The following is a 27,870-nucleotide window of genomic DNA, read 5'->3' as shown; positions in this document are numbered from 1 at the left end:
GAGCACCTAAGAAAGGCAACTTCTTTTTCCTCTTCCGCTTCTTCTGCTTCGATAGCAGTATACTCCCTTCACTGTATAGGCTGCAGCTTAACCCGCCAGCTGGGCACACTGCCGGGTCAGTTGATAAGTAACAAGTGCTGGTGACTTGGGTCAGATGTGCACTCTCATCCTGAAGGAGAGGTGACAAGACTGCTTGTTGGGCCTTCTGGACTTCCTCCATCTTTCCCGACGCATTACATTCAGAGGATCCACTTGTATCACCGCTTCCCAAGTAAGGGCTGGCAGCTCTGCAGTCCAATGGGACACCTGACTTGTCTAAGGGTTTGAAATTCAAGGCTTCTTCCCTCTTAAAGAAGTCTTGGTTTTGCTGCCAAACCACCGGCATTCCAGGGCTTGCATCTGTTTTGTCAGCTGGTACCACATGCTCTTCCTGGTTGCGGGTTTTACAGTCCAGGCCAACGTCCTCAAGTTTCACACAACCCTGGCAGGCCTCAAGCAGCCGAGCATGGTTTAACAGCGTCTCTGACTCTCTCTCAAGGTCAACAGGAAGGACGGCCAGAGCACAAGATGCCTGTGCCTGCTGCAGGAGGCCTGCAGTAGCAGCCCTGAACTCCAAGCAGCTGTTGACACAGGCCCTTGCCACTTCTTCCCTGCCCTCCTTGGGCGAGTTGCGGCCGTATTCTGCCCGTTTCTGCAGCTGTTCATTTGATGCGTTGCTGAGAATAACGTCCGGGTACAGCTTGGCATACTCGTACGGTTTTGAGACATCCGGGGGAGCAGTGCAACCAGCAGAAGATTTTGCTAGGAGGGGTGATCTCTCATCGGTCAAACGAAAGCTGCATGTCTGGAAGATTAAATCAGTGACATGCCGACAGCAATTGGCAAAAATGCCATTTCCCATGACTGCAGCTTACACAGCTAAACAGAGGACTAGCTTAGAGAAGTTACTTTCGTTTGCAACCCCTTACAAGTATATTAAGTACAGTAAGCTACCTCACTGTCTGGCATTTGGATCGGTTAGTGCTTGCACGCGGATGCTGCAAGAAAATTTTTACTTGACCCCAAGGTGACAAGCAGCACAAGACCAGTAATTTAGACTGTCAGCATGCAGAAATAAAATGGGGGAGCAAAGAAACTAGTCTAACACATCCTTTTCTCCCCTTGTCATAGCTTAGGCAGAATTAGACCTTGGATTCACAGCAGTGGGCGTTCTCCTGAAGTTCCTTCCAGTGACCTTCATCTTCCAGACAGATTCGCCTTCATGTTCCAAATGCCAAGTTACAGGACACCAACCAAGACAGCCACAAAGTACCAAAGAAACTCCCCGAAGCTGAAGATTTCCTCCTCTCCCCTCTGTGCCAGAGAAACCAAAAGAACCCACCAAAAGTTCTTGAAAGTCCCTGTAAGACAGGAGATACTAGTCCGATTGTTTCCGCCCAGAAGTTAGTTATAAATAGAGAGCCGATAGCAAGCTCTGTACCAATGCAGTATGGGACAACGATACAGTCTGCCAAGCTTATAAACAAATGGGATGCATTGAATTACAAAACAAGGCTAGTTACTATGGCATGCCTAGGCCTATGCACAGCTATCCATACTAAACAGACTGACATAAAAGGGATTATGGAGAGCAAACAAAATAGGCAGACTCTGCTTCCAAATTTTCTGCCACTCTCTAAAAATGGCCTGTATATCAAGTGAAGTTAAGGTACTCCCAGCAGCTTCCATGCTTGGATCTGGTACAGGCTCCTACTGGGAACAAGAGCACCTGAAAACCCACAGTCTAAGCAGGCAACAGTACAAATCCAAGCTGCCAATCAAGAGCACTGAAAGAACAGAAGTAGGCTACATACCCCACCCTTTAGACAAAATTATATCCCCTACTAGTTTGTATTGTTCTTTTTCCCTCCCCTAAGAAGAACAAAACAACGCTCTCCTCCCTCCTGTTCCCCCCAGCTCATTTTTAACCCCAGATCCAGTTGCAGCAACTATGACTTCCTTGTTCAAGACTTCTCTCTCATTTGAGCTGCACGGTAAATCTGCATGGGCAAAGCACAGAAAGAACCACTTATAGCAAACCTTAAGTCACAAGAAGCCTGCTCATCCTCCTCAAGACCTCGTGTCAAGTATGAAATTAAGTCTTTCAGATGGAGCAGAAAACAGGGTACAATATCTGGATTCTCCTTGCTTATGCAACAGAAGCACAGGGCTTTTATGCTTAGGATTTCACCTTAAAAGACTCAGACTATTGTCAGATTTCTAAGCAGCACGAATATAATTTAAGGGAAATAGAGAGCCAGATACAGGCATTGCATAAAAATAGGTTCAAATATCACCTTCATCGACAAAAATCTCTTTCCTTTGAGAGATAATTTAGGCCAAACAGCTCAAATTGAGCAAATTACACTTCAAACTACAGCACTGCAATCAAAGACAACAGAGGATTAAGAAACAACTATAAAAAACCTTGCCATATAAAACGTTCTTGAGTGAACACGTTACTTGATGCAGTAAGATCAGTAAAGTTCTCACAAGCGTTGTTGGAGGCACACAATGGCAAGATTACTGCCTGGCTGAACTGGAACTGAACTACAGAGAATAAAATGTTATAGCCTATGCTCTATGTATGCTAGGATTTGCTGGAAGAAACTTAGCCATATACAACGCACTGGGAAAAGTTTTCACTCATAGCCCCTGCGAGCTATTATGATCAGTTAGTGCAAAACACAGCCTATCAGTACCCTACTTTGATTAGGGATTTAAGTTTGGAATCCGACCAGTTATCTTCCTTTCACCCCTACTGGGATTTCTTGAATTGCCAAAAGTGAATAAATAAGGCCTAACATTGCCAAAAGAAAAGAAAAAAGGCCCTGTAAATTGGCATTGAGAAGGGGGGCAGAGAAAAAACAAAAACAAAAAAGTAAGATGGAACAAAACCACTATTCAGCCAGTAAAGAAAAGCATCTTTAAGGATATTGGCTTCTTCCTACAGTTCTGCATTGGTCAAGCAACACACAGGTAGGTACATAGTTTCTTCCAGAGATGAGAGCTCTCTGGAACGTTTCAGAAAGTCACTTCTCATTGTCTGAACTCAAATCGGTGGTAAGTGCAACTCAGAGTGGAACACAAAGCTTGGTTTTACAGAGTGGGAAGGCTGGTCTTCGCATAGGAGGAAAGAAATTTGGCAAGGGACCTGAACACTTGCCATCTTCACAGGTAGATCAAACGTTTTCTCAAGACTCTAATCAAGAGACAGGAGGTTATATGGGGACATGTTATTATGTGCCATCCTCCTTGGGGAAAGCCATTGTCTCTTCGCATGCAAACAGCACATTTTCCTAAAAAACAGAAAGGTGTTTATACACATGCTCCAGACAGAAACGAAGGGGGGCTTTAATTAGAGCGGTTCTCAGACCCACTGTAATTAAAGCACCTGGAGCATCAGTGTCCCTGTGCTGAAAAGTGGCAGTGGGGGTGCTTTAACTAAAAGCTCAAATGAGCCACCATTTTTCAGCACAGGGATGCTGATACACATGATGCTGAAGTTCGGCAATTACCATGCTCCAGCGCACTCGATTAATTGAGTCTGCTCTAAAATACCGTAATTACAGTGTCGGAGCAGCCTCGCTGCATCTGTCTGCATAGGCACCGGAAGAGCCCCAATTAAAGAGGGACACCCTTGTGACTGGCTAATTTATGTTGGCTTTCAAGCATTTGTAGGCATTACTGAAGGCTACAAGTACTGTATTTAGTCTCCAGAAACGTTAGGACTCAAGGCTGAGTGGAATTCCTCCACTCCCTAGCATTTGGGGTTGACCAGGAGAGATTCGAGCACCACGGACAGTTATGTCCATTCCAACCAAAACAGGAGGTCAACCCAAGACAAACAGGGCTGTGTTGGAAGCCTCTGTGCAACTACCTACCAGAAGCATGCTTAAAAATGGAGAAACACTTCACTCTTCAGGGAAACGGAGCCACACGATGGTGTGTTCTAACGCCGCTAGAGCCACGTGCTAGCCAAGATTGAAGTGTGTGGCTCTTATGCCCTTTCAGGAATATTGGACTATTATTTTTTTGCTGTGCCAACTCTCAGACCCTTTCCTGTAATATATGAAATGCCTTCTAACCTCCACACCTGGCACCTTGGGGGACCTGCTGATACTGGGCAAGAGTAGGAACCACATTTAAACCCATTTTCAACATGGCTTAGCCAGCCAAAACTATGAACTCTGCTCCGATGCTGGCTGGCAAAATGGTTCAGCTAAACAGTAAACAGCTCAAATGCTGCTCCCAGGCTCAGGATAAAGGCCAGACCTGTGGCAAAGTGCAAAGACCACACAGATAGGCACACCGGCAGCTTCTGGAAGAGGCTGCTTCTCAGTTTTCCAAAGGAAAGGGACTAAGATGGGACAGAATATACAGTGCCCTGGGCACACACAACCATTGAATCAGATCATGAATACTGGTGCTTGTGAGTGAATTCACTAGTCTCCTGTGCAGCCTACTACACCTCAGGGTGAGTGACAGACTGAAGTACCTACCCCAAAAGGTGAGTGCCACAGCCCCATATCACAGTCCTATATCATAGGCTCAGGATCTGCTTTGGTACTTCCATACCAGCCGTAAAAGGGTCTAATCTTGCTATAAAGAACTTTACAAGACCATAAACTAGAAGTTACAGCTTCTAGTTTATGGGACTCAACTATACAAGCAAGAACTTCCCTGTATAAGACCTGGGTGAAAATTAATCCATATAAAGCAAGACCTGACCAACCAGGGTTATAACCACAAGGTTGATCAAAGCAAGCCACAGCCCTCATGTTTAGGTCCAGTCCATGTGGGCAAGACCAAACAGCAGCTCAATAACACCTCTGACACCGTGCCTTACACAGCTTGTCTAGCAACTGGTTTAGCTCAAATAAGAGGCTGATACAAAGAGCCTGTGCCAGTCTGTGAGGGTATGTCTGCACGCTGGGGCTAGATAAATGAAGGTGTCCCTGGGTCACATGTGGGTGTGTGATAGCACTACAGTATTGTGTTAAAACAGGGGAGCTTGAAAGCGACAAAACCAGAAGGAAACAAAACACACCAGCCTGCTTTCATCTTTCCAGTTGAAGCAGGTTTACCTCCCTACCCTTTGTGACAAAAGACAGATTATCCTGACATTACTGGGGGGGGGTGTGGAGTTAAAAGAGTACACATATTTTTGTAATATTGTATATATCTATCTATATATTTTTAAATATATATTAATAATGCTTCTGGAATACAGACAAGGGATTTAGTTTTAAACAGACCACTCCTTTACTTTCTTTTAGGGAAATGGGGTGGGGTAGAAACAGTAGTTCAGATGTCAGTTTCCCTGAAATTCAACATTTTACTTCTATGAATGTAGCTCTCTCCCTGCATAAAAGGGTAAAGAGTTTCTGGCAGGGCTGAAGATCTGGATGCTATTTAGCAGATGTTAGAGGTGACTCCAGTACAATCAGTAAAGAGGTAACACTAGAGAAAGCTCAGCTGTCTGCTACAGATGAACTTAAAATATCACTGTATTAAGTGGTCACTGGAGAGCACAGTAAGTGCTTCCTAACTTTTAGGCAGCGCATATATACAGCTGCTGGAGGGAGCACACCGCAGCACAAACAAGATACTGTACCCTGCCCCAATTACTCTATACTCCAATTTTAGGCCTGACATTACTAGTGAGAGGGGGACGTCATCTCTAATGCAACTCTCACCCTTCTCATATACACATCGTGATTATTCTAGTTCACTACAAAAAAGCCTCTTTCCCCCAAACTCTCTTTTTGAGGCCTATTGATAAGGAAAGAAAAACAACCAGTTCGTCTTAAAGGGCCTGGTTTATGATTTTAGCAAACAATTCCACACAAGTGCCCCTGGGTCCAGCTGTCCTGATCATGATTATTTAACAAAATTCCCCAGTGTTGACACAACCTTAGTGTCTCTACAGGAAAACATTTCAACTCCAAAGTTGGAAAACAGGCCTGAAGAGGCAGGGGCATTGCACAGCTGATGAGCTTCCAAAACTTCAGCCAGTCACAGATTTCCATGTTGGGGGAGTGGTTTGGCTTCCAACCTGACCGTGCTACTCATCCAGTCTCCTTTTCAAGTGTCAAAAGCCCCCTCCAGAAACACCACGCCCATAAGTCTTGAAAGACAATGTGCACTTTTTAAAACTGACCAAGGAAGCACGTTATAAAGAAGTGAAAGTTGCTTCCAAACTTGCCACCGGAATCCCTTCTCAACTGCAATTTAAAGACCAATGGAGACAAGGAACAACTCAAAACTGCTTTATTGTGCAAAAGACTGTGGGTCTGTTAGTTAAGATACCCATGACTCACTTCTTAAGGAGGCTCCAGAAAGGCAACGGGTAGCAGGGGCTTGTGACGGAAGCTCCATTAAGATTTTTCTGCGACTGTCCAAACACAATGGTTCTTACCCTTACTTTATAACTTCTTCCATCTTGTTACACAAAAGCAGTGTCTGTCACATTTTCCTTTCTGACCTTGTAGCATGCAACTGGATTTCACTTAAACAATGCCCCCTACGTTCATCCCTGCAGCAGTTTTAGGTATGTTTAAAATAAGCAAATCAGTCCCTTTTAAAGCACTCCAAGGTCAAGTGACAGACAGTGATAGCAGATCCCCAGATTAAGCAGTCTCTTGACCTTGTTACCAGTGTAAGACTGCACTCGTCTCAACAGCAGTTCTCCTTGAGCACCTGTTCAAATCCACTGGTGCATAAAAGGCATAGCTGGCACGTACTGATGTAGTAAAGAGTCCCATCTAGTAAAGCCGAGTCTTCAGCCAGCCAGAGGAAGTGAGATAAAGAGCATTCTGTTGCACTGACTTGATGTACTGTGAACTGGTTTATAGCAGTGTTATAACAGTACTGGAAACAGGAAATATATAATCATGTGTGTTAAATAAGTGATCTAGACAACAGTGAATTAATCCCGTAATTGTCTTTGCTGAGGAACACTAAATAAACAAATAGTGCAAGGGTTTTTAAACTGCTTATATCGTTTGCATGCGGTATGTGCATGCATGTGCAAGGGTTTAATCTGAAGTCAGGAAAAAGGTAGGATAGGGTTGCACCTTTTAAAAAAAAAAGCTGGCTCATAGAGGCATGAGCTTTTGTGGGGTACAACCAACTCCCTCGGATGCCAGTGCAGATCTTAGCAAACGTCTCTCTCAAAAAAAAGCAGCGAGAGAGAGAATATAACCACGGACAATATCTTGACAAACAGCAAGTAATAAAAGATGGCATTTTTCAGCTAGCAAAATTCAGTATTCAGATACTACAAAGTTACAATCACCTTCTACTTAAAACAAAGTAGCACTGCAATTACTAATGCAACTGTACTCAGGAATACGTACAAATTGCCACACTGGAACAAAGTGATGATAAATCTAGTACAAGCTCAGGCCTGGGAACTCTGAAATTTCACTTATAGCCCATCTGTGCATTAGCAATTTAACCCCTAATTTTCCTTCATGGCAATAACCTCACAGGGATATCAGGAGGGATTCACTAGGCAGCATAAGAAAAACTCCTGTAAACTGGAAATCTGGGATCTTCCTTAAACTTCTTGCACTGGCCTGTACCCAATGCATTTGGGAAGGTGAAAGTCTCCCGTGATGCACCTGGCTAGTTGTGCAATGCTAAAACATGAAGAACAATATTTCCCCCGCCCACCCCAGTTAGCAATCGCCTGATGCCCTGAAGCATAAGGACTGCACGCTGTAACTTTTTAACCTAGTTAGTAAAACTGCAAATGTGCTGTCCATTTGGGAAGAAAAATAATATATAGGAAACAGTACTCAACACGGCATTCCTGCACACTTGAAAACCTTCCAGCTTGCTCAGTCACCTGAAACAGATGAACTTTGGCTTAAGTAGCAACTTCATAAATTCAGCTTGCCACCACCCAAAAGCAACAGGTCAGATGAGACAGAAGGGTACATTTCACTATCACTCCATGCCAGTCCTGCACAAAGTGGATTACAAAACGTAATGAATACTCTCACCTCACCTATATAGATCCATCTCTCTCTCTATATAGATATCTATCTATATAGGAGGTGAGGTGAGAGTATTTATTACAGTTTACAATCCACTTTGTGGAGGGCTGGCATGGGAGTGACAGTGAACACACATATACATATACACACACTCTTAAGGACCAGTACCTTGGAAAGGTTGACCTGGAGGTCCACATGCTTCTCTAGTCATATTTAAATGAATAGAAACACAAGCTTCTTGCAAATTAATATTAAGACTTTAAATATGCGCCTGTAGTTTTATAATTATATCTTCCAGGCTTAGAAAAGATTGTACACTGGCCACCTTAGGAAGCTGAACTATTGAATAGGGACGACAGGACTGAAGACCAAAGGCTCCATGCTCCTTCGGCCAGTCCCCAGTTCATAGATTTCATAGACATCAGGGCTGGAAGGGACCTCATAAGATTATCGGGTCCAGCCCCCTGCCCAAGGGGCAGGAAATTCAAATGTTACAGGATGGCCAGACCATGAGCAAACAGACAAACCAAACAGTTTCCAGTGAACGCGTCTAATAAGCAACCCCCTTGATTCCCCCCCACCCAAAAGCTCTAGGTTCATCCAGAAGCACCAGTTTGCTGGAATACAATTTGCAGGCATTCAAGACGTGCAACACATTAAAAGTCAAGCTGGCGGCTGCGGGACAAAAAGCCACCGTCCCCATTACAATTAGCACGGAACGGCCTTTTTGATTAGCGGACCCAGGTATTAGTCAATGCCTGACCTACTTTCACCCTGAGGGTGGTTCCCTCGAGGTCATGAGGCAGCATCTTGGGGCAGCCATGCAGGCCGTACCTACTTGTGGCCACGGGACCCCCCCCAGCACCCGTGTCAGGTACTTTTCCCAAGCTCAAAATGGCCAGGGCCGCAGGACAGGGGCCGACATCCAGGAGAACTAGGAAGCAAACCACTGTATAAACCGGGGTCGGGGGGCAGGGAAAAGGAAGGACTTGAAAATAAAAAACAAACAAAAAAAAGCTTTAGCTCATGCCCGAGGCTCTGAAGTTTGGGCAGACCGGGGCGACAGGCGCAGTCCTACACGGGGACACATTACAGGCACCTACAACAATTCCCCTGGGGCTCCAGCCCTCGGGTAGGGGAAAGGGGGAAAAAATAGTCGCAGGACTTGGGTTCCTCCGTGCAGGATCGGAGAATAAACGACTCCCCTGCAAGGGGGGCACGAAGGAAGGGCCCGTGGCTGCCCCCAAACCCGCCTCCAGGCCCGGAGCGAGCGGGGCACAGGGCCTCTCCCCCGCGCCGCGCGGCTTCGCTGAAGGTGACCTTCACCGCGGCCCCCGCCCCCGGGGACGGCGCCGCTAGGCCCGGCCGAGGCGCCGCAGCACCCGGCCCCGGGGCTTTCCGCGGGGGTCCCCGCTGCCCCCTCTCCTCCCCGCGCCGCGTCGTGCCGCGCTCACCCCGCTCCGGCTGCTTCTTGGCGCCGCGCGGTGCCGGCTCCTCCTGCTGCTCCTGGGGCTGCCCCTGCCCTTGCCCCTGTCCCTGCTCCTGCTCCCCGCCCTGCGCAGCGGCTGCCACCATCTCGTCCGCTTTGATGACCATGGCCGGCCCCGCGCCCGCCGCCGCCGCTGGAAGGACAGAGCCCGTCACGGCCCCACGTGGTGCGCGCGCCCCGACCCCTGACCCCGCCGGCTACGGCTGCGGCTACGGCACGCCGCTCGGAACACGCTTCCGTCGCCGGCCGCAACGCCTTAAAGGGGCAGGCCCGCGCCTGCGTGAGGGTGGGGGAATGCGTTCATGGGGGAAGGGGTTATGGAGGGGAAGTGTGTGGGGTGCATGGCTGCGTGTGCGTGTGGGAAGGGGGATGTATGGGGGAGGTGATGCTGGTTCCCAGAGCCGATGCTCGGCTGCACATGAGGGCTGCTATGGGCTCCCCGGTCGTTGCCGGGCAACCCAGAGCAGTGGCCTGACCCCCTGTGGCACTGGGCCCAAGGCCTTCCCCAGAGCGAGGGGCTCATGTTGGTGGGCAGGTGGGCAGGGGAAGCAGCGTGACCACGTAGGCGAGCTCCCCAGGGTAATTGTCTCTGGTATGTCCTCCGTAGGAGGTCTATATTGAGCAGATTCTTTTTGGTATTGGGTGGTGGAACCGGAGCGTGCTCCATCCGCTCCATGCATTGACCTGGTATTGCAGTGCTTCCAGGACCGGTGCAAAAAACTGGCCCCCAGCACATCCAGACGTAGGACCCGGCCAGCTGCAAGGCACCGGGGCTGTGTGACCCAGTGTGTCACCAGGGCTCGTGACTGGCTGTGCGTGTGCCCGTGGGTAGCAGCAGGGGCTCAGCATGAGCAACGCGTCATGCTCTGCCAAGGCTGGTTGACTCTGGAAGCACCAGCGTTCACCCACCTTGGCACCCGCCGCAAGGTCATCGGCCCCCTCTGGCCTTTGGAGAGGAGGTAGGGCAAGTGGCCAGGGGTTGTTTCAGCGACACTTCTAGCCGTTCCCACGGCATGTTGGCTAGCTGCTTTTTTCCTGCTCTAAGTAGTCTAGGATAAGGGCAGCTTTCTGCCCCTTTGACTCCGCTTTAGTGGCATTTGTCCCTCAGGGTTTGCTTTGGGAAGGAAGGCACTCTCCTCTGCGAGGCAGGGCCAGACTGGTCCCTAAAGTAACCATCGCCAGGCCCCGTGTCTCCCGCTGACTCCTTCTCACAAAAGGTTTTACCTGTTTTGGGCTTCTTCAGACATCAGAGCGGTTTTGGTTTCAGGACTGCCTTGAGTGTTTGGCTTGAGAAGAAGGTGTAAGCGAAACCAAGTTCAAACCAGCACACAGTGTCCACATGCTGACTTGCTCTGGGCAACATCGCTCCCTTAGTTAAGCTGGTGCAATTTTGTGCATGGCCCTTTATGACCTTTGTGTCTGGACCTTCAATGCTGGAGGCTGCACATGGCAGAGGAGCAGGGGAAAAACCCTGGCCATACCCTGTTCACTCTCCCCTTCAGCATTTGCTCTCTGCCACTGTGTGACCTGGGATACTGGGCAAGATGGATCTATGATCTGAGCCAGTAAATGGCAGTTCTTATGAAGGGACCACTATGAGTGACCCGAAGTGAGGTGGGAAGTAGAAAAGAGAGAGGTTTTCTGGTGGATTCTTTATTAGCCCTAGTAGGTTAGGCAAAAACTGCTTGAGAGCTGTGCACGGACAGAATGCTTCCGCAATGTGTCCAAGTCCTCTGACACCACTAAACAGGCAGTGTGTGGGCTCCAAAGCTTTTTGTAGAAACAGGTGATGTCCTACTGCAGAAACACCTTCATCCCAGGCCTGCACTTCTCACATTAGACAGCAGAGTTTGATTTGGCTGCCTTGGCTTCCTGGTGAAACCATGGTGGTCTCCTTATGAGACCTCGGTGTCAGCCTGGAAAAGTCTAAGTGGAATTCATTGCTGTTTTGCAGCTCCTGTAATTAGGATGATAGAGGTAATGAGTGGGTTCTGTGGCATTGTTTTAGTGTGTTGTCTTGGACAGATCCCTCAGATCCATGACTTTGCTTTCATTACGTAAAGATGATGGGGAAAGAAAGCAAATTGTTGAGCGCTCTGTGGGAAAGTCAGAAGCAGAAGTAGCTGGGGCAACAAATGGGGGTATGTTTTGAAAGGTCTAATATTACTAATTGACTTGAAAAACCAGGCAGAAGGCACTGTTAGCCAAGCACCAAGGCTTACCTTCTCACACCTGATCCTTTCAGTTCCTCTGTGATGAGGGCAGCCCTACATCCATGTCTGTGCTATTGATGTGTCCCTGTTTAGTGAAGACAGGCTTGGACATGCACACCTGACACTGCTCCAGCTAATGCTGCTATGTCCATGTACATGGCAGAGGTCAGGGAGGTTGGAGGACTAGCTAGTGCAGTAAGTTTGGTGGTCCTGTCTGTTGGAGAGAAAAGCCATTTTAAACCTGATGACCAGAAGCATGGGGCATGGTTGGTGGAAGGTTGTGTGACTCTGGGTGGGTGAATGTACCACAAGCTGGAATAGCAGAGGAGTTGGCTGCACATTGGCAGTTAATAGCTGATGTAGACTCAGCAGTAGCGGGCATGCAGGTAAACAGACCAGCTGGGCCAGGCATGGGATAGTAGTGGGAGGACTGACGGGAGAGGAATTGTTAACATGGAATGGGGATGTATCCACGTGAATCTTATGTCTTGTTGCAAACGAGAGTTAATCTGCTTCCAAAGTGGATTCATTAATGTAGAAGGAGATGCCAGATAACAGGCCCAAGGTAGATTATCTTCAAAAAAGACAAAGGTAACTGGAAAACTTTCCTACAAGATGTGAGAACAGCCCTGTTTGTGACTGGATTGAGATATGATATAGCCACACAAGTAGAATTCGGAGATTAGCAGGTTGTGCATGCATGTAAAACGTGTGTGAACACAAACCATACTTTGAGCTGGCTGAAAAATCAGTAAAATATAGCCTGGCCTGGACCAGAGTGCCCATCACCAGGACAGAACTGGCTGGGGTATTATGATTCCAGCACTCATTCCTGCCCAGGGCAGGGGGTCAGACTTGATGATCTGTTCAGGTCCTTTCCGACCCTAGAAACTATGAAACTAAGATTCAGTAGCGTAAAGGGCCTGGTTCCAATACAGGAGTCCTCCCATTCAGTTCAACATGCATCTGTCTCCGAAGGCATTGGGCCTCGTTCTCGGCTGTGCCAAGCCTCGGCTGCAGAAGCTAAGGGTGAGCTGCAACGCAGTCTGCCTTGTTCTGTGCCACAGATGTTCTTAATGGGATTAGTCCTTCTGTCCAAGCTGTGGAAGCGTGTGATTTATCACCGGAGGCCACAGGCTCAATCTCTGCTAATGACCAAGGTGATAGGTGATGGGTGCTGAGCAGGATAAGTCCCTGGATAACTAGCTGATGCTGACACATCCTGCTGTCATTTAAAGTGCCTGACACAACCAGATTCCCTAGCGTTGTCTCTAATGATATTGCTGTCTCATTTAGTCATATGCCACTATTCCATCTCAGTGCAGATGCTCCTGAGGTCTTTTGCCAGGTTGGGGTTGGAAGAAGAAGGGGCAAATCCATACCAATTTGAGTCTTTTATTTAAAAAAAGGCATATTACAATGACATCTAAAGTACAGGTTCATGTCGTCTCTGGGTATTAAGGAAATATATCTTGAAGAGCACTGGGTTAAAAAGCACAATTAATAACAATGTCATCATGGCCCCAATTTTCTCTGTAAATAAGAATGTCACATAGTATCACATTCAAATACACCGGGACAGTATCAAACCTTTGGCATCTGTCTTGTTTTACTGGTTTCCCATAGCAAGACCCACAGGCAGCTCAAACAACAACTTTTATTGTTCTCTGCTTAACTGTGCAAATTTGACCAAGGATGATTTTTTTTTTTTACTCATATGAAGCCCAGGATATGTCCTGATCCAGTGGAACTATGCCTAAATAGCATCTGACTGCTGCTTTGTTACCTCTAATGGTCCATTCATTCTTTAGGTGGAAGACCAGGAGCTAGGACCCTCACAGGAGTGAATTCAGCACAGCTCTCCCAGCTCAGGAACTAACTCCATTCATCTTTCCCATTCCCTTCAGTGTGGACTTCAATGGGAGTACTCTGGTGGACAAGGATGCCTCAGGTAAGTGTTGCATGATTCATCTCAGAGGCTTGTAGCCACCAGTCTTTACTGCCTTGAAGTGTGAAAGTAGGTTCTCTCTACCTCCTGGAAGGGGCTGGGCACCGCTAGCTGGGAGCTGAGGCTGAGCAGTTCATCACCACCCAGTAGAGAGCTCCACTAGTAGAGAGGGATTCTGTTTTGAAGCGCGTGCGATTTCTGGGATTTTTGTGTCCTGGTGCTGTTTTGGTTTCATTCTCTTGGCAATTGCAGCAGAGGGAAAGTGCATTGTTTTTTGAAACATGACATCAGTAGCAGTTAAAGAAAAATAAAAGGAAGAGGAAGAACCTTCACCTGCACTTTATAGTGTTGGGAATGTTCCACAGGCCTCTTCCATATTGATTGTTCTGAACTTGTACATGCCATTTTAGTGTCCCACTCTTCACTAAGGGGTTATTAAAGTGTGTGTGTGTGTGTGTCTGTGTGTGTGTGTGTGGGGAGGGGTGTTGGGCTACATATTCTGCAATCTCTTTAAACCCTATGATTCAGTGGACTTGATCAAGTCATCTGGGTTGCCAGAGCTCCAGATAAAACTTCATAGAGTTCCCTAACCACTTCTCCTTCATTCAGAATGCAGTTTCAGGATTCTGAATTTTGGATCAGTGAGAGGTACCCATTTCTACTCTGGATAAAATGCCAGCTGCAGGCAGGAGAGCAGTGTTTCTGAGCCCTGGAACCCAAAGAGGCAGTGAGGGCCATTGCACTGTCAGCCTTGAGGGCAGTACATGCAGCAAGGGAACAAAAGAACAGACTTGGCACTTGGGAGCAAAGGTTGAAAAGGGCCGGTTCTAACTCATGTGGAGTAGCAGCACTTTTACTTTCATGCTTTGAGGCATTCCCTTAGCTGACCAGACATTCACGGACCTTTTATAAACATGACAACTTTTGAGGCAAGTGAACTGCAAAAAGCATGTCTGGAGCTCCTCTCAGTTACCCAGGGGGAATTACAGCACCTTGCTGTTATCCAGCTGGGATGAAATAACCTAGGAATGTAAGGAAGTCTGCCCTTGCCCCACCCTGTGAGACTTGGCAGGCAGGCAGGCCTCATGGAGCGCTGGCAGAGCCGGTGACAAGAACAGACGTGTCCTGAAGAAGCTGCACCACGATGTCTGTTTGAGCAGCCTGCACTGGGTGAAGCAAGACATGTCATCTGGAGATTTCGGCAGCATGAAGAGCTCTAATTGGATTCAATTTCTGATCTACTTTAGGCAGAGTGCTCTGTCACCCTATACTTTTCCTCTGTCCAGCAGGGTGGACTAAAAAAGAGCTGTTGCAGCGTTCTGGGTAATTAAGAACAATTCCCCTCTTCCCAGGACCCCTCCCTGTGAATACCTGCACGCCAGGCACTTGTGCTGCATCATCTGTTAGTTGTGTTTATGCCATCCCAGTTTATTTAAGTTGAGGGCCTGGCCTGGGGTAAAACTCTTAGAGTCTGAGCATTTTGAGACTGCAGGAAGAGGCCTTGTTACTTACTCATGGGTACTCTGTGTTAGTGGGGTGTAAAAAAGGAAGATCCTCACACACAGTGATTATCTACCTCATCAGGAAAGCTGGTTTGGAGAGGGCTATGTTTGACCTCTCCCATGCCAGCCAAGCCACCTATCATAAGGAGCTGACTCTAGAGGAAAGCATCGAAAGAGGCAGTGTCTGTTTTCATCCTCCCCCTGGGTTCTAAGGCATTGGGCAGGTTCAGCATCCTGCTGAGTGGTGCTGGGGGGGGGGACAGTGCTCTATCAGATCTGACCCCAGCCACGCACCCTTCCTAAACAGCATTGTCCGTATGCTTTCTTGGCTGGGCTTGCCTCCCTGACAGAAAGGAGGTTGCAGATGGCAATAAGGCTTTCAGCCAAGGTCCCCTGTGTAGATCCTGCAAGGAATTTGGCCCATTCCCAGAAAAAACAAATAGGGGAAAGGGCATCTTCTCAGCCAGTCCTTGTGTGTCTTGGAGCCACATCTGATTACTTTCCACAAGTTCAAGTTCTTGTTGGCCCTGCAGGGCAGCACAGCTAAGGGGTTGTGTTCTGTGCGTCATCATCCCAGTTGTTGCCTAGGTTAAAAGCATTGCTGCAAGCTGTTGTGGGAGGCAGGAAGGCCCCAGCTGTTTTCTCAGGTCCAAAGCTATGTTTGTGATGCTGGCAAGTTACTCACAAATTGTAAAGGGAGCAGATTTGGGGTGAAATCCTAACTTCACTGAAGTCAATACCAAAGCTCCCACTGATTTCAACATGGCCATGAGTCCGTCCCAGCCCCTCTGTATTTCTAGTCACTGAGAAAATACGCAATCTCGTATGGTCATTTAAAAAAGTCTGTTCTGAACAGCATGTACGTGCTCTTACTAACTTGAATGGGAGAATGGAATGTTATAGAGCCATGGTGTCTAAATTAGGCCTTGCAAATGCATTGGGTTTATTCAGACTTTAGCAGCAACACTTGGCCAATGGAGTGAATATGGCTTTTTAATTGTTGTAATGGGGAATATTTCCCTACTGGTTTGCTTAGGGAAAAATAAAAAGAGCAAAGTTTGCAGTGAATCAGTGTGACTGCATCTGCCTTTAGGTTCAGTTGGCATTGCCTTGTTCCAAATATGTTATGAGACATAGGAACACACAAACCAAAAGCATAGTGACACTCTCTTCCTTCCCCACCCAACCACTCATTTACTGTTCGCCCCATATGATCCCAGAGCTTTAAAATGTCTCATTTTCAGGAAGCATTGCAAATAAAAAAACTGCAGACCAAAAGCAAGCCCCCCAAGCCCATAGACCACTGAACAATTCCAGAATAAAATGGCAGTTAAAGAAAGGAAAGTCAAGCCACACAAGTATTAGCCTGTAGATGGAAAGTTCTCAGCAAAGGTATATATAAGACATCATTTAACAACTGTGTTATTGCTATGCATCCATTTCCAATCTAGTTGTGAAGCTTTACAAGTTAGCATTAAATGGTTGTATACAAAGCATGTAGATTTAATTTGTTACACTCCCTGATATATATGTGTGTGTGTGTGTGTGTGTGTATGTACATATATATATAGATATACATTATAGATAGAAATTATGTTTACCCTTTCTGACTTGCAGGGAGTCTGTGACAGCGCTGAATAAACATACTCTACAAATCTCTTATATAATTACATTCTCATAGCTAGTTTACACACAGACACAGGAGAGAGTCTGTAAACACGCTCACCCATCAACAGTAGCAAAAGAACTTATATTTCATTAGGTGCGTGTCATTTCATTGGCCTCTGTGTCTAACATTTGATTAAAAAGTAGGAACACTGACTCTTTCACCCCCTTTTTTGATCATTTTATATAAATACAAAGATTAAAAAAACAGATATTTTTAGTTTCAGCATCATCCCTGTTTCAGTCATACAGTGCTTTCTCTTTAAAACAAGTAAATATACATTTGTAAGAGCCTTCCTCAGCCACAAAAACACAGCAAAGAATAAAAAGGCCCATAACAAAGTTTCAGGGCAGATCCTGCAAACTCTTGGGTAAGAATTCTTACCTAAGGGTCTGGCCCTAGCAATGAACTTCAAAATACAGTATTAACTATACAGGGCAAGATCCTGCTGCCCTTACTCCAGGGCCAGATTGTGGCAACTTTGATTATGGTGAATGGTATCTTACACAGGGAGTCCAGCCACCACAATCTAGTTCTCAGTTTTTCACTTGGATGAAACCCTCTGTTAAGCCAGTGAGAGGTTTGCTAGAGGGAGGCTAAATAGAAGGCTTTGCTAGAGGAACAAGTGAATAAAAACCAAGGAAGGGCTTCAGGATTTGGCTCATAGGAATAGAAAGTGCTCCATTTAGCGCCTCTGTCTCTTTTTATGGCTCATCAACAATACTGGCCCTGTTCCTCCTCTCTCGGACTAGTGTAAATCAAAAGGAACACCATTGACATCAGTAGAACTTGACTTGGAGTAAGACAGACCAGGATCAGACCCAGGACTGCGTGCCTTGTTTTGTGCGTGTTGAAATATATAGCTTCCCCTCCTGCTTCTTCCCTGTAACTATGATTTGCAAGATTCCAGTGGTACCTACTAGACAGGGACATGGTCACTTGGCTTCAGTGCATCAGTAGCCTGTGTGAAAGGATAAGAAAAGACGGGGAGAGTAAGTGGGGTACAGGGGAGAGTAGGTGTGGCTCAACAGAGCTGGAAATTAAATAAATCCCTTGAATGAGCCTTGGTAAAGTGGAAAAGATTCTACAGCTCCAATGAAGTTGCTTCACTTGCATATCAGGCACTAAGAAATAGGTGATTGCTAGGAAATCATTTACAAAGAAGTGCTATAATACTAATTCTATTTTTAATATTAAACTCTGCTGTGATCTCTGTATCTTAATAAAATGTCAGGGTTGTGCAGGAATGGGGGGAAAAAAAGCTGTGTAGGCCATAACTATCATAAAACCCACCTAAGAAGTGCACAGTGACTTTATTAGCATCTGTCATATTAAAATTAATAAAAAGGAGAGAAATGTTCTTAGCAGAACCTCTGCGAACCTGAGAGACATTACCATTTACAAAGGCGAGGTTCCTTACCTGCATGTTATAAATCTTAATCAAGTTGAAGGGATACTGCATTTCCACAGGTATGACATACACAATGCAATGCAAATTGCTTATTGCTTTTACTGTTTGACTTAATCAAATTGTGTCCATCCAAGCAGGGTAGCAAACAATCTGTGCTCATGGGAGGGGAGGAATCATGTTACATGACTTTGCCACCAGAGGGCCCTTTCTTTTTAATCATTCTGCAGTAGGAGACAGCATCTCCTAGCTTTATTGCAAAACTGGACCCATCACATGAGACTCTGACATTTTTCTGTTGTTAGTACTGTGGATTTGTAGTAGTGATGTGCCTGACTTCCACAGACCTTGCTGCCTGGGCATCTGGGGCAGTGTTAGCCACTCAGAGATAAGAAGCTTTACAGAGAAGAGATCCAGTAATTATTAGGGAAGCTTGTCCAGCCCAGTGAACATTTTTGTAGCCACAGTCACACCAACAAGCACTGATGGAACATAATTGCTAAGGGTGGTTCTTTAAATGATGTACAGTAGTGTAGCTCCCTGCTGGACTTCAGTGAGCCTGTGTCAGTTTAATACCAGTTGGGGACGTGACTCTGAATGTCTAACTGGAATTGCTCATGGGAATATCACTTTCTGTAAATCTCAATGAATTCAGTGCTGGTTATGGAATAATCAATCTGGAGAGGGCCTCTGAATAATGCAAGGATTGCTTGCCTCCTACACAAGAGTGTGAGCGTTGACACAAACAGTAAAACATGTAGCTATGGATCTTATTTCACTCACTGCTCGGCTGCTGAAATATATTGGCTGAGATAATAGTCCCGGATTAGCTCTTCCTTTTCTCACATCCCAAGTTAAGACTCAGTTCATCCCTTTGCCAAGCATCAGCTCACGGTGCAGGTTGTCACTAATGCAAGAGGGCACTGACGGCTCTGGATACTGAAGTGCAGTAGAGTAGTAGTGAGAAAATATGGGGGAAGAAGACCTTGAGGAGGAGGCAAGACTCAGGGAAGCCTGTTCACTCCAGAAACTTCAGCTTTTGAGAGAAAGACAAGGCTCTGTTAGCTGTGCTGGCAGAAAAAACTGCTCTGCCCCCCTGGTGCTGATTTCAGTTAGCTGTTGCAGCACAAAGACAGCTTTTGAATAGCAACAGAGCAGAACCGAAAAGGGTCGTCTACTGCTTCAGCATAAGACGTCAATAAAGAGGAGTATAATGAGCTCTATCCCCAAAATAGAAGGCAGCTAGCAATCCAGTAAATGGCCCTGAAAACATCTTGATATCCATATCACTCATGCCCTTCAGCAGCTAATGGAAGAGCACTCAGAAGCACAGCTCTGAATCTATTCCTACATCCTTCTGTTTTTTGCTTTGGAAATGATCAGGCAATCACAGCCAGGTTTTTAAAGATATTCAGTGCCTAAAAATGAAGCTAGACATCAATGGGCTACTCCAAAGCACCTGTGGAGGTTATGTGCCCAATGATATCGCTGGGAGTTAGGTGCTTCATCTGCCTCAGTGCTTTTAAAAATAACTTGTTTGGTTTTCAGCTTCATCCTTAGGTGCTAAATACCTTTAAAAACCTGACCCTTTGGGCTTAAATTAGAAACAAAGTCTTGTGCTAAACAGAAGTCTACACAGCTCATACTGTGGGGTTGCACTTCAAATTCGAGACTGTGTTTAAAGAACTCAGGTCAGTCCTGCCTTGGGTATAGGTTCCTCATGCTCTTAAATGGCCTCCCAAGGTGGGTCAAAAGAAGAAGGATAGTAAGATCCTCACACATAGCTTGAAAAGAACAGATTCACTTCTCAATCAAAAAAAATATAGCTCAACTATAGATCATATATATACTCTGAGTTTTATTTTTATCATTCCAAAAGCTGGGCTAGTAATTGCTACTGGAATCTCAGAAAATTATTTTAATATGGCATATAAGTACAGAACTACAAAAAGAGGTGCATATCATATGTGAGTGCTGCATTAATGATCTCAGGTTAGTGGTAAATACCTGGGTGTCTTAGAAAGCAACTGTAATTTCCAAATAAAACCATTTTGTGTGTAATGAGTGGGAAATTACACAGCAGCTGGGAACATCGATGGTGGTTGAACTCATCCACCATTTATGACTGTGTAGAGAAGTGATGTGGTCCGGTAAACAACCATTGCACACATACATTTTATTCTGAAATTGCTGTTCCTTTCTGAAACACCCTTGTATGACTGGTGTCCCCAAATACCCAAACAGCAAATGTTTGGCTTGTTAAGTGTGATATCATTCTTGGCTTTTGATTATCAGTGCACGGCGGGGGGGACACCACAAGATTCATCTATCTGCTGCATTTTCTGTAGCCATTATGGAAAGGGGTATAAGGAAAAGGCCAGGTGGATAGAACGGGTAGTTAAAACTATGCGGGTCAGCATTTTGCTTGCAGAGTAGCCGAGGGTCTCATCCTGCATGAAATAAAGTAGCTTCTGCCTCAGCTCCCATGGACGTCATACAATAAGAACTTAACCTTCTGTCTGCCTTTGATAGCACTTCCCTCCCTGACTGCAGTGCTATACTGAACTGGAGTGAGTTGGGGGCCATACGAATACCTGGTTCCAGAGATGAGACCAAGCCCCAAAGGAGACAGATTTTTGTTTTGCTTAGAACCTCCTATCGATTTCAAAGCAGAAATGAGCAGCTGACTTTGCCACAAGAATGTTTTTCTATTTATTTGCAATGCATGAGATCTCCTCTTTGGGCATCTCATTACTAATTTAGTTACTTAGTCTTCTGAATAAGGCTCCAATGGGAAAGTAACACATGATTGGTAACTTAATTTAAAAACAAGAGGTTTGTGTCTAAGCAGCAGTTGTAATAGACAGTTGTGGGAAAAAATGAGTCAGGGATGTGGAGTGGCAAGGACACATCCAGACAACTTGCTGTAACAACAGGCAAAACAGTGTCCAGGCTAGCACACATGATTAGTGATTTTGGATGTCTGAAAATCAGCTCCTGAAAATCAGGCCCTTTTCTGATAGTGCAGACTGGATACCCCAAAAAGGGAAGCACCCCAAATCAGAGGCTACTTCTGAAAATCTTGTCCAACAGGTTTCTCCTGAGAGAGGAATTTGGGTGAAAAATATAAAGCAAAACATTGTTGTGTGACCATGTCAGACATGATTGGCAAGGCCTGAAGACGGGGTAGAAATCCCTCTTAGACCAGCTTGACCGATTGTCTTTCAACTCCCTAAATTCCTCCAGAACCTGGAGGACATTAGACATTCTGGCTCAGGTCCATCCTTGTCCAAACTTCACCGCATCATGAAGTCAAGACTAGGGGTGACTCTGGCTCATCCTGCCCATTGCTGTGTTCACCATCAGTGAACTCATATATGTGCAATTCTGCCATTCCCCGCTTCCCCCCACCCCCCTCTACCTAGTGCCAGTGAAAATAAAAACTATCTCTTCTAAAGGGAACAATGATGACAATAACAGAAAGAGGTTTTAGTCTCAGACATGTTCATTTTTAAGAAAGGGAAGCTCTGGACAGCTCTTGACCACCATTCCTTCCCCTATTCCCATGCCCAAAAACTCTCTCCACATTCCACATCTGGATTCATTTTCTCTTGGAGTTGACTCCATACCAACATTCAAAACATGCTCAGCGTTGCTGGCTGCTGCACTCCCATGCCCCACCATCCCTCTGAGAAGAAATCTCCGTTTTAGACAAGTGAGATCATTTCTTTCTCCCTTAGCAGAAGGAAAGGGAGCTGTGGTTAGGGGAGCCAGAATGAGCAATTCCCCCAGCCCAGTATTGTACTCCGTGAAGACAAGGGGGCAGGAAATCTGCGTAGGCCCCCCCCTCTTTTTTTGGTATAGCCAGACTCCGATGCTGCATGGGATGGTTGCATTGTTCCTTTTCCTTTGTTTTTATTCCGAGTCTTTGGGATTCCTGGGGCTGGATCCATGACATCTGCCTTGCTTGCCCCTAGAGGGCTTGGTCTTAGCTGAAGACCTGGGGCTTGTGGCTTCCACCTGCTCCTGGGAAAGCTGCCGAAATGGCCTCTGCAGGCCACTGCTTGTAGCAGCACTGTCATTTGGATCAGCCCCTGCTTTTTTAAGGCCCTCAGTTTTGGGCTCAGATTTCTGACGGTGGGGTGCGTGGTGCCTCCTGGTGTATAAAAAAAGTGCTGGGTCAGGCATGGGATCTGTGTCTTCGAAGCTGCTCATCCTCTCCTTCTGGAAAGAGTCCTTCATAACCCCTTTGCTAAAGGAGCAGTCAGTCACCAGCCTCCGAACGTGAGCCTTGTGACTGCGCTTTTTAGGTTTCACCTCACCGGAAGGTTGCGTAGGCAAGGGTTTGTCTGGTGGCCTGTCGGAGGGGGGCTTCCCGCCCTGCCGGGAGCTGTGCAGCGTCTGCTTGGTGGAATGGAGCTGGAAGGAGAGGTAAGCAGCAGCCTCTGTCTGCTTCTGCAGCTCTGTGTTTAGTATGGTCACCCGATGGCTCCTCCTCTTCAGCTCCTCGAGGAATTTCCTCTCCTTGTTCCTGAGGTTGGATCTCAGCGCAGCCACCAAAGTCTCCTTGTGTCGGAGCTCCTTCCTCAGGTCCAGATTGTCCTTCTCCTTCTCATGCAGCTGAGCCTCCATGATCTTGCACTTGTCCTCCAGCTCCCGATCGATGACTTCTGAGGAGGACATGACAAAAAGCAGTGTTAAAAATGCCATTTGGCAGCAGTGAAATACATGAGAAGGAGGGACTAGGGGCAGTAGCTAGATGGCTCAGGAGACTGGTCAAGGAATGTTTGGAAACTTTCCACTCTAGGTGAATGGTCTGAAGGTATCCTGGGTTAATACTGAGCATTGTTACCACAGGATAGCCAGTGAGGGACCTAAGTGATATATAAGGGGTGGTCCACTTCCTAGTGGGCAAAAGCGAGCCCCACCACAGGGTTGGCAGCCTCAGTGAAGAGGCAGTGATTGAATGGGTTTAGACTATCAACTAGCAGTGCTTCCTCCGGTTCAGGGATGAAGGACATTAGTAACTTTAGCATTATAGTGCAGGGAAGTATACAGTGACTGCTGTAGAGGTATCAGCCTGGGAATAAATACAAGATCTCAGTCAGTCACTCCTGTGAGATTTCAGCTAATGGTGGTGACAGTCATGCCAAGACAACCAGTTAAATGAGAGCTCACTGCTTTCTGAGACAGAGAAAATCTTGTGAAAGGATGGATGTCATTTTGGGCTGAGCTCCCAAGAGTTGTAAAATCTTGGTGCTATCAAAGCCAAGCTCTAATCTCTATTGATTTATGGTATTTACACATCACCTGCTACTGTAGTGTCTGAGCACCTTGCCATCATTCATATTAGGTTCCCATCACTCAGGATGCTCTGTTCTCTTTATTCTTCAAATGGGGGAATTGAGGCCTAGAGGCATTAAGAGAGCTGCTCATAGTTGCACTGGATCTCTGAAGCAAAGCTAGGATTTGAACTGAGCTCTTCTGGCTCTTAGATAAATGCCTTAAACCCTGGACCAGTCTTTACCCTGTTTACCCACCTGCCAATCACTGAAATGCACTATATGATTAATACTCAGAAGGAGGGACAAGACAAAACGATTCATACAGAAAACAGGAAATTGTGAGATCCATTCCACATCTGTAAATGACTCCTGCTGTAATTACCGTTCCATGACTCTTAATTTCATAGGTAAATCATTTTTCCAACTTAAAAATGATCAGATTCCAACTTTCTGTGGAGTATAATGAGCACTCGGAGCCAAAGTGATAACGAATTCCACGATCCCTAACTTAAGTGTAGCTGTGACCCCAACTCAGCATACTTTCTCTAGTCTATTGTTCTCATGTAAATTTAAAATAAACACAGATCAGCCAGAGTCCTCAGTTTGTGACTGACTCTTTTTAGGTGAGTCTGTTTGATGTGCTGAATCACAAGATACTGTGTGAGCAGGAGATGCTGTGCCTTTGGCTTTAGAAGTTAATCCTCCTCCCTTAAATTCCCTGTCTTGTCCTTGGACCTGAGCTCCATCATGAAGATTTCTGGGAGAAAAAGAGAAAACTAATCATGTGAAACAATTTGCCAAATTTAGTAGAAGGTGTCATTGACCTCTTTCCAGGATACTACACAACCTGATTAGACAGAATAGAGTATGTTAATCCAGGATTAACCAGGGGTTAGAACTGTGGTTGACTGAGAATCTAAGGAGGAAAGGAAATATAAAAGGAGCCAGACTCTGCAGAAATGATATGGAGATTTTGCTTTGCTGCTGTGACAGCTGTCAGGGCATGCAGCCATTAGCCACAGTCAGAAAAACACTTCCCAATGGAAGTTATTCCCAGGTTATTCTGTAGTTGTCCACTGCAGGGATTCTTGTCCCCTGCCTTTATAGTAACTCACACTGCGCAATGTCAGAGATGGGCTCTCGACCTGGGCAATTCCTGTTGTTCCTCCTGAGGAGGACATGACAAAAAGCAGTGTTAAAAATGCCATTTGGCAGCAGTGAAATACATGAGAAGGAGGGACTAGGGGCAGTAGCTAGTTTGAGGATTACCTGTTTTTAATTACCTGCTATTACCTGTTTGAGGATGCAGGCTCTTCCTTCTGTACACTCATACCTATATTCATGACTACCCAGTATCTTCCTATTTCTGGGGTGAGATTTTCAAAAACAGCTTAAGTGAATTAGATGCCTAATTCCAAACAGGAGTTGGCTGCCTAACTGCATTAGTTACTTTTGGAAATCCCAGCCTTGGTGAATGCAGTTGCTTTTCATCTTTCCACGGACCTTGGCAGAACAATATTTTTAACATCTCCCTTGCAGTGTATTAGGCTGATTTTCCAGTCTGTGATACCAGCCTTATACCAGGGATTCCACTGAAGCCAGCGGAGTTACGTGGCTGCAAATGGAGCTGCCAACCGAGTTACGTGCGATGCAGTGAAGAATTAGACCTGACTCCTCTCTGCCATTCTGCCTTAGACTCCAGAGAAGGCAGTCAGTCTGTTGTTGATAAAGATTCATAAAAAGGACAGGATATTAAAGAAGAGAGTTGGTGGGGGTAGAGGGCGAAGAGAGCTTTGTTATAAGACCCTAACAACCAACACGCAGCAGTTGTTAATAAAAAATATTAATGGTGTCTGCCAGTTGTCAGGCCAGAGACATGTTTACAATCTCTACCAGAGGTAACGACATAACGTTCCTTTGTCTCAGCTTGCCCTCTGTTGCAGTAATGACGGAGGGGAAGAAAAAGTTCACAGGCAAAGGGAAGCAATAGAGCATAACGTCAGATTGGGAGCCAATTTCCGATCATGTAGTTGCGTGGGGACAACGGAAGGCAGAAATTAACCCATCCTTTGTGCTCTCAGAATCCATTCTCTGATATTTTAAGCTTACCTTGCTACCCTCTTCTCCCCCCCCACTCCTCCCACACTTCTGAGCCATGAACCCGCGCGTGTGGTGGGTGAATGAGAAATGGCGATGATGGGCGATGTCACTGGTAATGTGGCAGCATCCCTAAGACTCTCTTGTGTTGCCAGGTCTACTGATGCCATCAGGGCCCCTGTATCCTTTTTCAACAAATAAATAAGATAGGTGACAATATCTTCTGGGCCTGATCCATGTGATGATCAGTGATGGGAGAAGGAAGTTGCATCTGCATGGCTGGCGCTAATTCTTTTTCAGTGGCTCTTTCCACTGTAACAAGACTCAGGGAGAAGCTGTGTAGAATTTGGGTCTCTCCTTTCTCACGTCTACCCCATCCTGCAATGCCTCCAGTTACTGTAGAGTGCAGAGGCCTCAGGGCAGATGTCCTTTGAGGTTCACACCCAAAATTTGATTCCTAAACTCCTTTTGCTTCCACCACAATTGGCTGGAGTCCAGTGACTTTGCCACACTTAAATCACTTCCTTTATTGAGTCAAACCAAAGGGATTTACCAGTAGGGTGTGGCTCATTCTCTAGAGTATTCAAAGGGGGGAGAAAAAAAGCAGGCTCACCCTTCTGATCCTCCCATCTGTGGAGGCAGTAACCATCAAAAAACAAAGCAGCAGGGGGAGGGAAGAAGAGAGAAACCCCTGCATAAACCCCTTTGTGGCTTATATGAGACTACAACAGGAGGCAATTCCTACCCAGGGCCTACCTTGGTTGAAAAAGAGCAAGGATGAAGGTCTGCAAAGGGCTTGCACCTTTCCCCTGGGCTGTGTCCTCCAGTGGGTAAAACACTTGGCTAGGTGTTTGGAGACTCGGGTTGTATACCTGGCCGTTCTGCTGACCTGTTGTATGACCCTAGCAGCCTAACCCCAAGGCACCTTATGCTTCTGTTTCCTTCTGTGCCCTTTATCTGAATTGTCTCTTCAGGTTGTAACAGTTCTAGGGTAGGGGCTTCCTCTCCAACTAGGGGTTGCTCAACCCCTAGTACATCCCCTAGCCATCCACTATGTGCTACCATGATGCAAATAATACTCAAGGTCCAGGCCCTGTGGGAAGATATTATCTAGCTGTCCGGCATCATGGGGATGCAGCCATCCTGATCCCAGCATAGGAGGCAGCCTGCCCAAAGCAGTGTGGCCTGTTTGAGGACGCTGCTGTGCAGCGTGGTATCTTCACTGCATGGATGTGTCCTAATTGAGGAATATGGGAATGGAGGCAAATAAAGAGGAAGGAAGTGGAAGGGGTGAGAGGGACTGTAGAAGGAGCAAGAATGGCAAGAGGTGACTAAGAAATGGAGACCCCGTTCATGTCCCTTTCTTGCTTCCTCCAAAATTATACAATAGAAAAGGCAGAAAGAGGACAACTAAGGGGAGGGGGAGATGGAAGGAGTTCCAGCATGCAAAGGGGGTGCTGGGCTGGGGTGGAAGGGGACGAGGAAAACGGGACAAGGTTTTGGTGGCTCTGGACCCAGTTGAGTAGTGACATTAAAAGCCAGGCTTCTTCAAGCATTGTGGACATTCTAGTACTCAAATCCTGGGCCTGTTGCTGGCCAGATGATGAGCAAGTCACTTTACCTGGCCTTGTCACAGCTCTTCCATTCCTAAAGTGGTGATAGTACTCACGTGCCTCTAATCCAGCTCTGGGTCCCTTTGACCCTTGGCTCACCTTGTCTTGCCCGTCCGCTATTCATTTTGTTGGCTTTACTCAGTTAAATCGCTTTTGCTGCCACATGCCTTTCTCCCTCCCCCCTGTCTGCTCCTGTGCTATAATCCAGGCTGGGATCTCCTAGGGAGGGAAGCAGACTCAGTCCTGCTGCCTGCTCTGCCCAGCCCCCTCACTGCAGGTTGTCTTTAAAGATGAGGAGGAAAAACCTGTCCTGTGGAGCTCTAGGACTCCATGCTTACCACAAAGCTTTATGTTCAGATTTATTCCTATAGAGCAGAGATGTCCTACCTCTGGACAGTGGGGGCCATGTGATGCATGGGCTGCAGACCCTAGGATTTCTCCCACCATGTAAGCAGCCTGGCTCTTCTCCCCACTGCTTCCTTCCTGCTCGCTACCTGCTCAGTTTAAGCTGCCCAGGTCCCCCAGCCACTTGCACAGCCTGGGTCTTTTAGTTCCATGTGCAGGGCAGACAATATAACCTTTCTGTTAGCCACACATGCAGCGT

The 27,870-nt window shown here is 46.4% G+C and overlaps 2 protein-coding genes and 1 pseudogene across 3 annotated transcripts in view; 1 reads left to right on the top strand and 2 right to left on the bottom strand.

Annotated features, from left to right (window-relative positions):
- CLUH (CLUH binding protein of NUMT mRNA) overlaps positions 1-9,685 on the bottom strand; it is a 49,701-nt gene extending 40,016 nt beyond the window's left edge. The window contains exon 1 of one of the 2 annotated variants that reach the window (XM_090026292.1): positions 9,500-9,685. In XM_090026292.1, the coding sequence (XP_089882418.1) occupies positions 9,500-9,641 (142 nt within the window). In that variant the 5' untranslated portion in view covers positions 9,642-9,685. Of the gene's footprint in view, positions 1-6; positions 917-9,499 lie in introns of those variants that run through there. The other variant, XM_090026295.1, reaches the window with a different exon arrangement.
- Positions 9,686-10,102: 417 nt separating this feature from the next.
- Positions 10,103-10,255, top strand: LOC149854172 (U2 spliceosomal RNA; annotated as a pseudogene).
- A 9,398-nt stretch (positions 10,256-19,653) lies between these two features.
- Positions 19,654-27,870, bottom strand: part of CCDC92B (coiled-coil domain containing 92B) — a 57,623-nt gene continuing 49,406 nt past the window's right edge. Inside the window, exon 4 of the mRNA XM_090025876.1 lies at positions 19,654-22,941. Within this exon, the coding sequence (XP_089882002.1) occupies positions 22,187-22,941 (755 nt within the window). The 3' untranslated portion in view covers positions 19,654-22,186. The remainder of the gene's footprint in view (positions 22,942-27,870) is intronic.

The sequence above is a fragment of the Crocodylus siamensis genome, chromosome 13 (assembly GCF_052110815.1).
Source record: "Crocodylus siamensis isolate JL-2025a chromosome 13, ASM5211081v1, whole genome shotgun sequence".
Lineage (NCBI taxonomy): Eukaryota > Metazoa > Chordata > Crocodylia > Crocodylidae > Crocodylus > Crocodylus siamensis.
The sequence above is the reverse complement of the archived record's forward strand: the minus strand, read 5'-3'. Positions and strand labels throughout refer to the sequence as shown.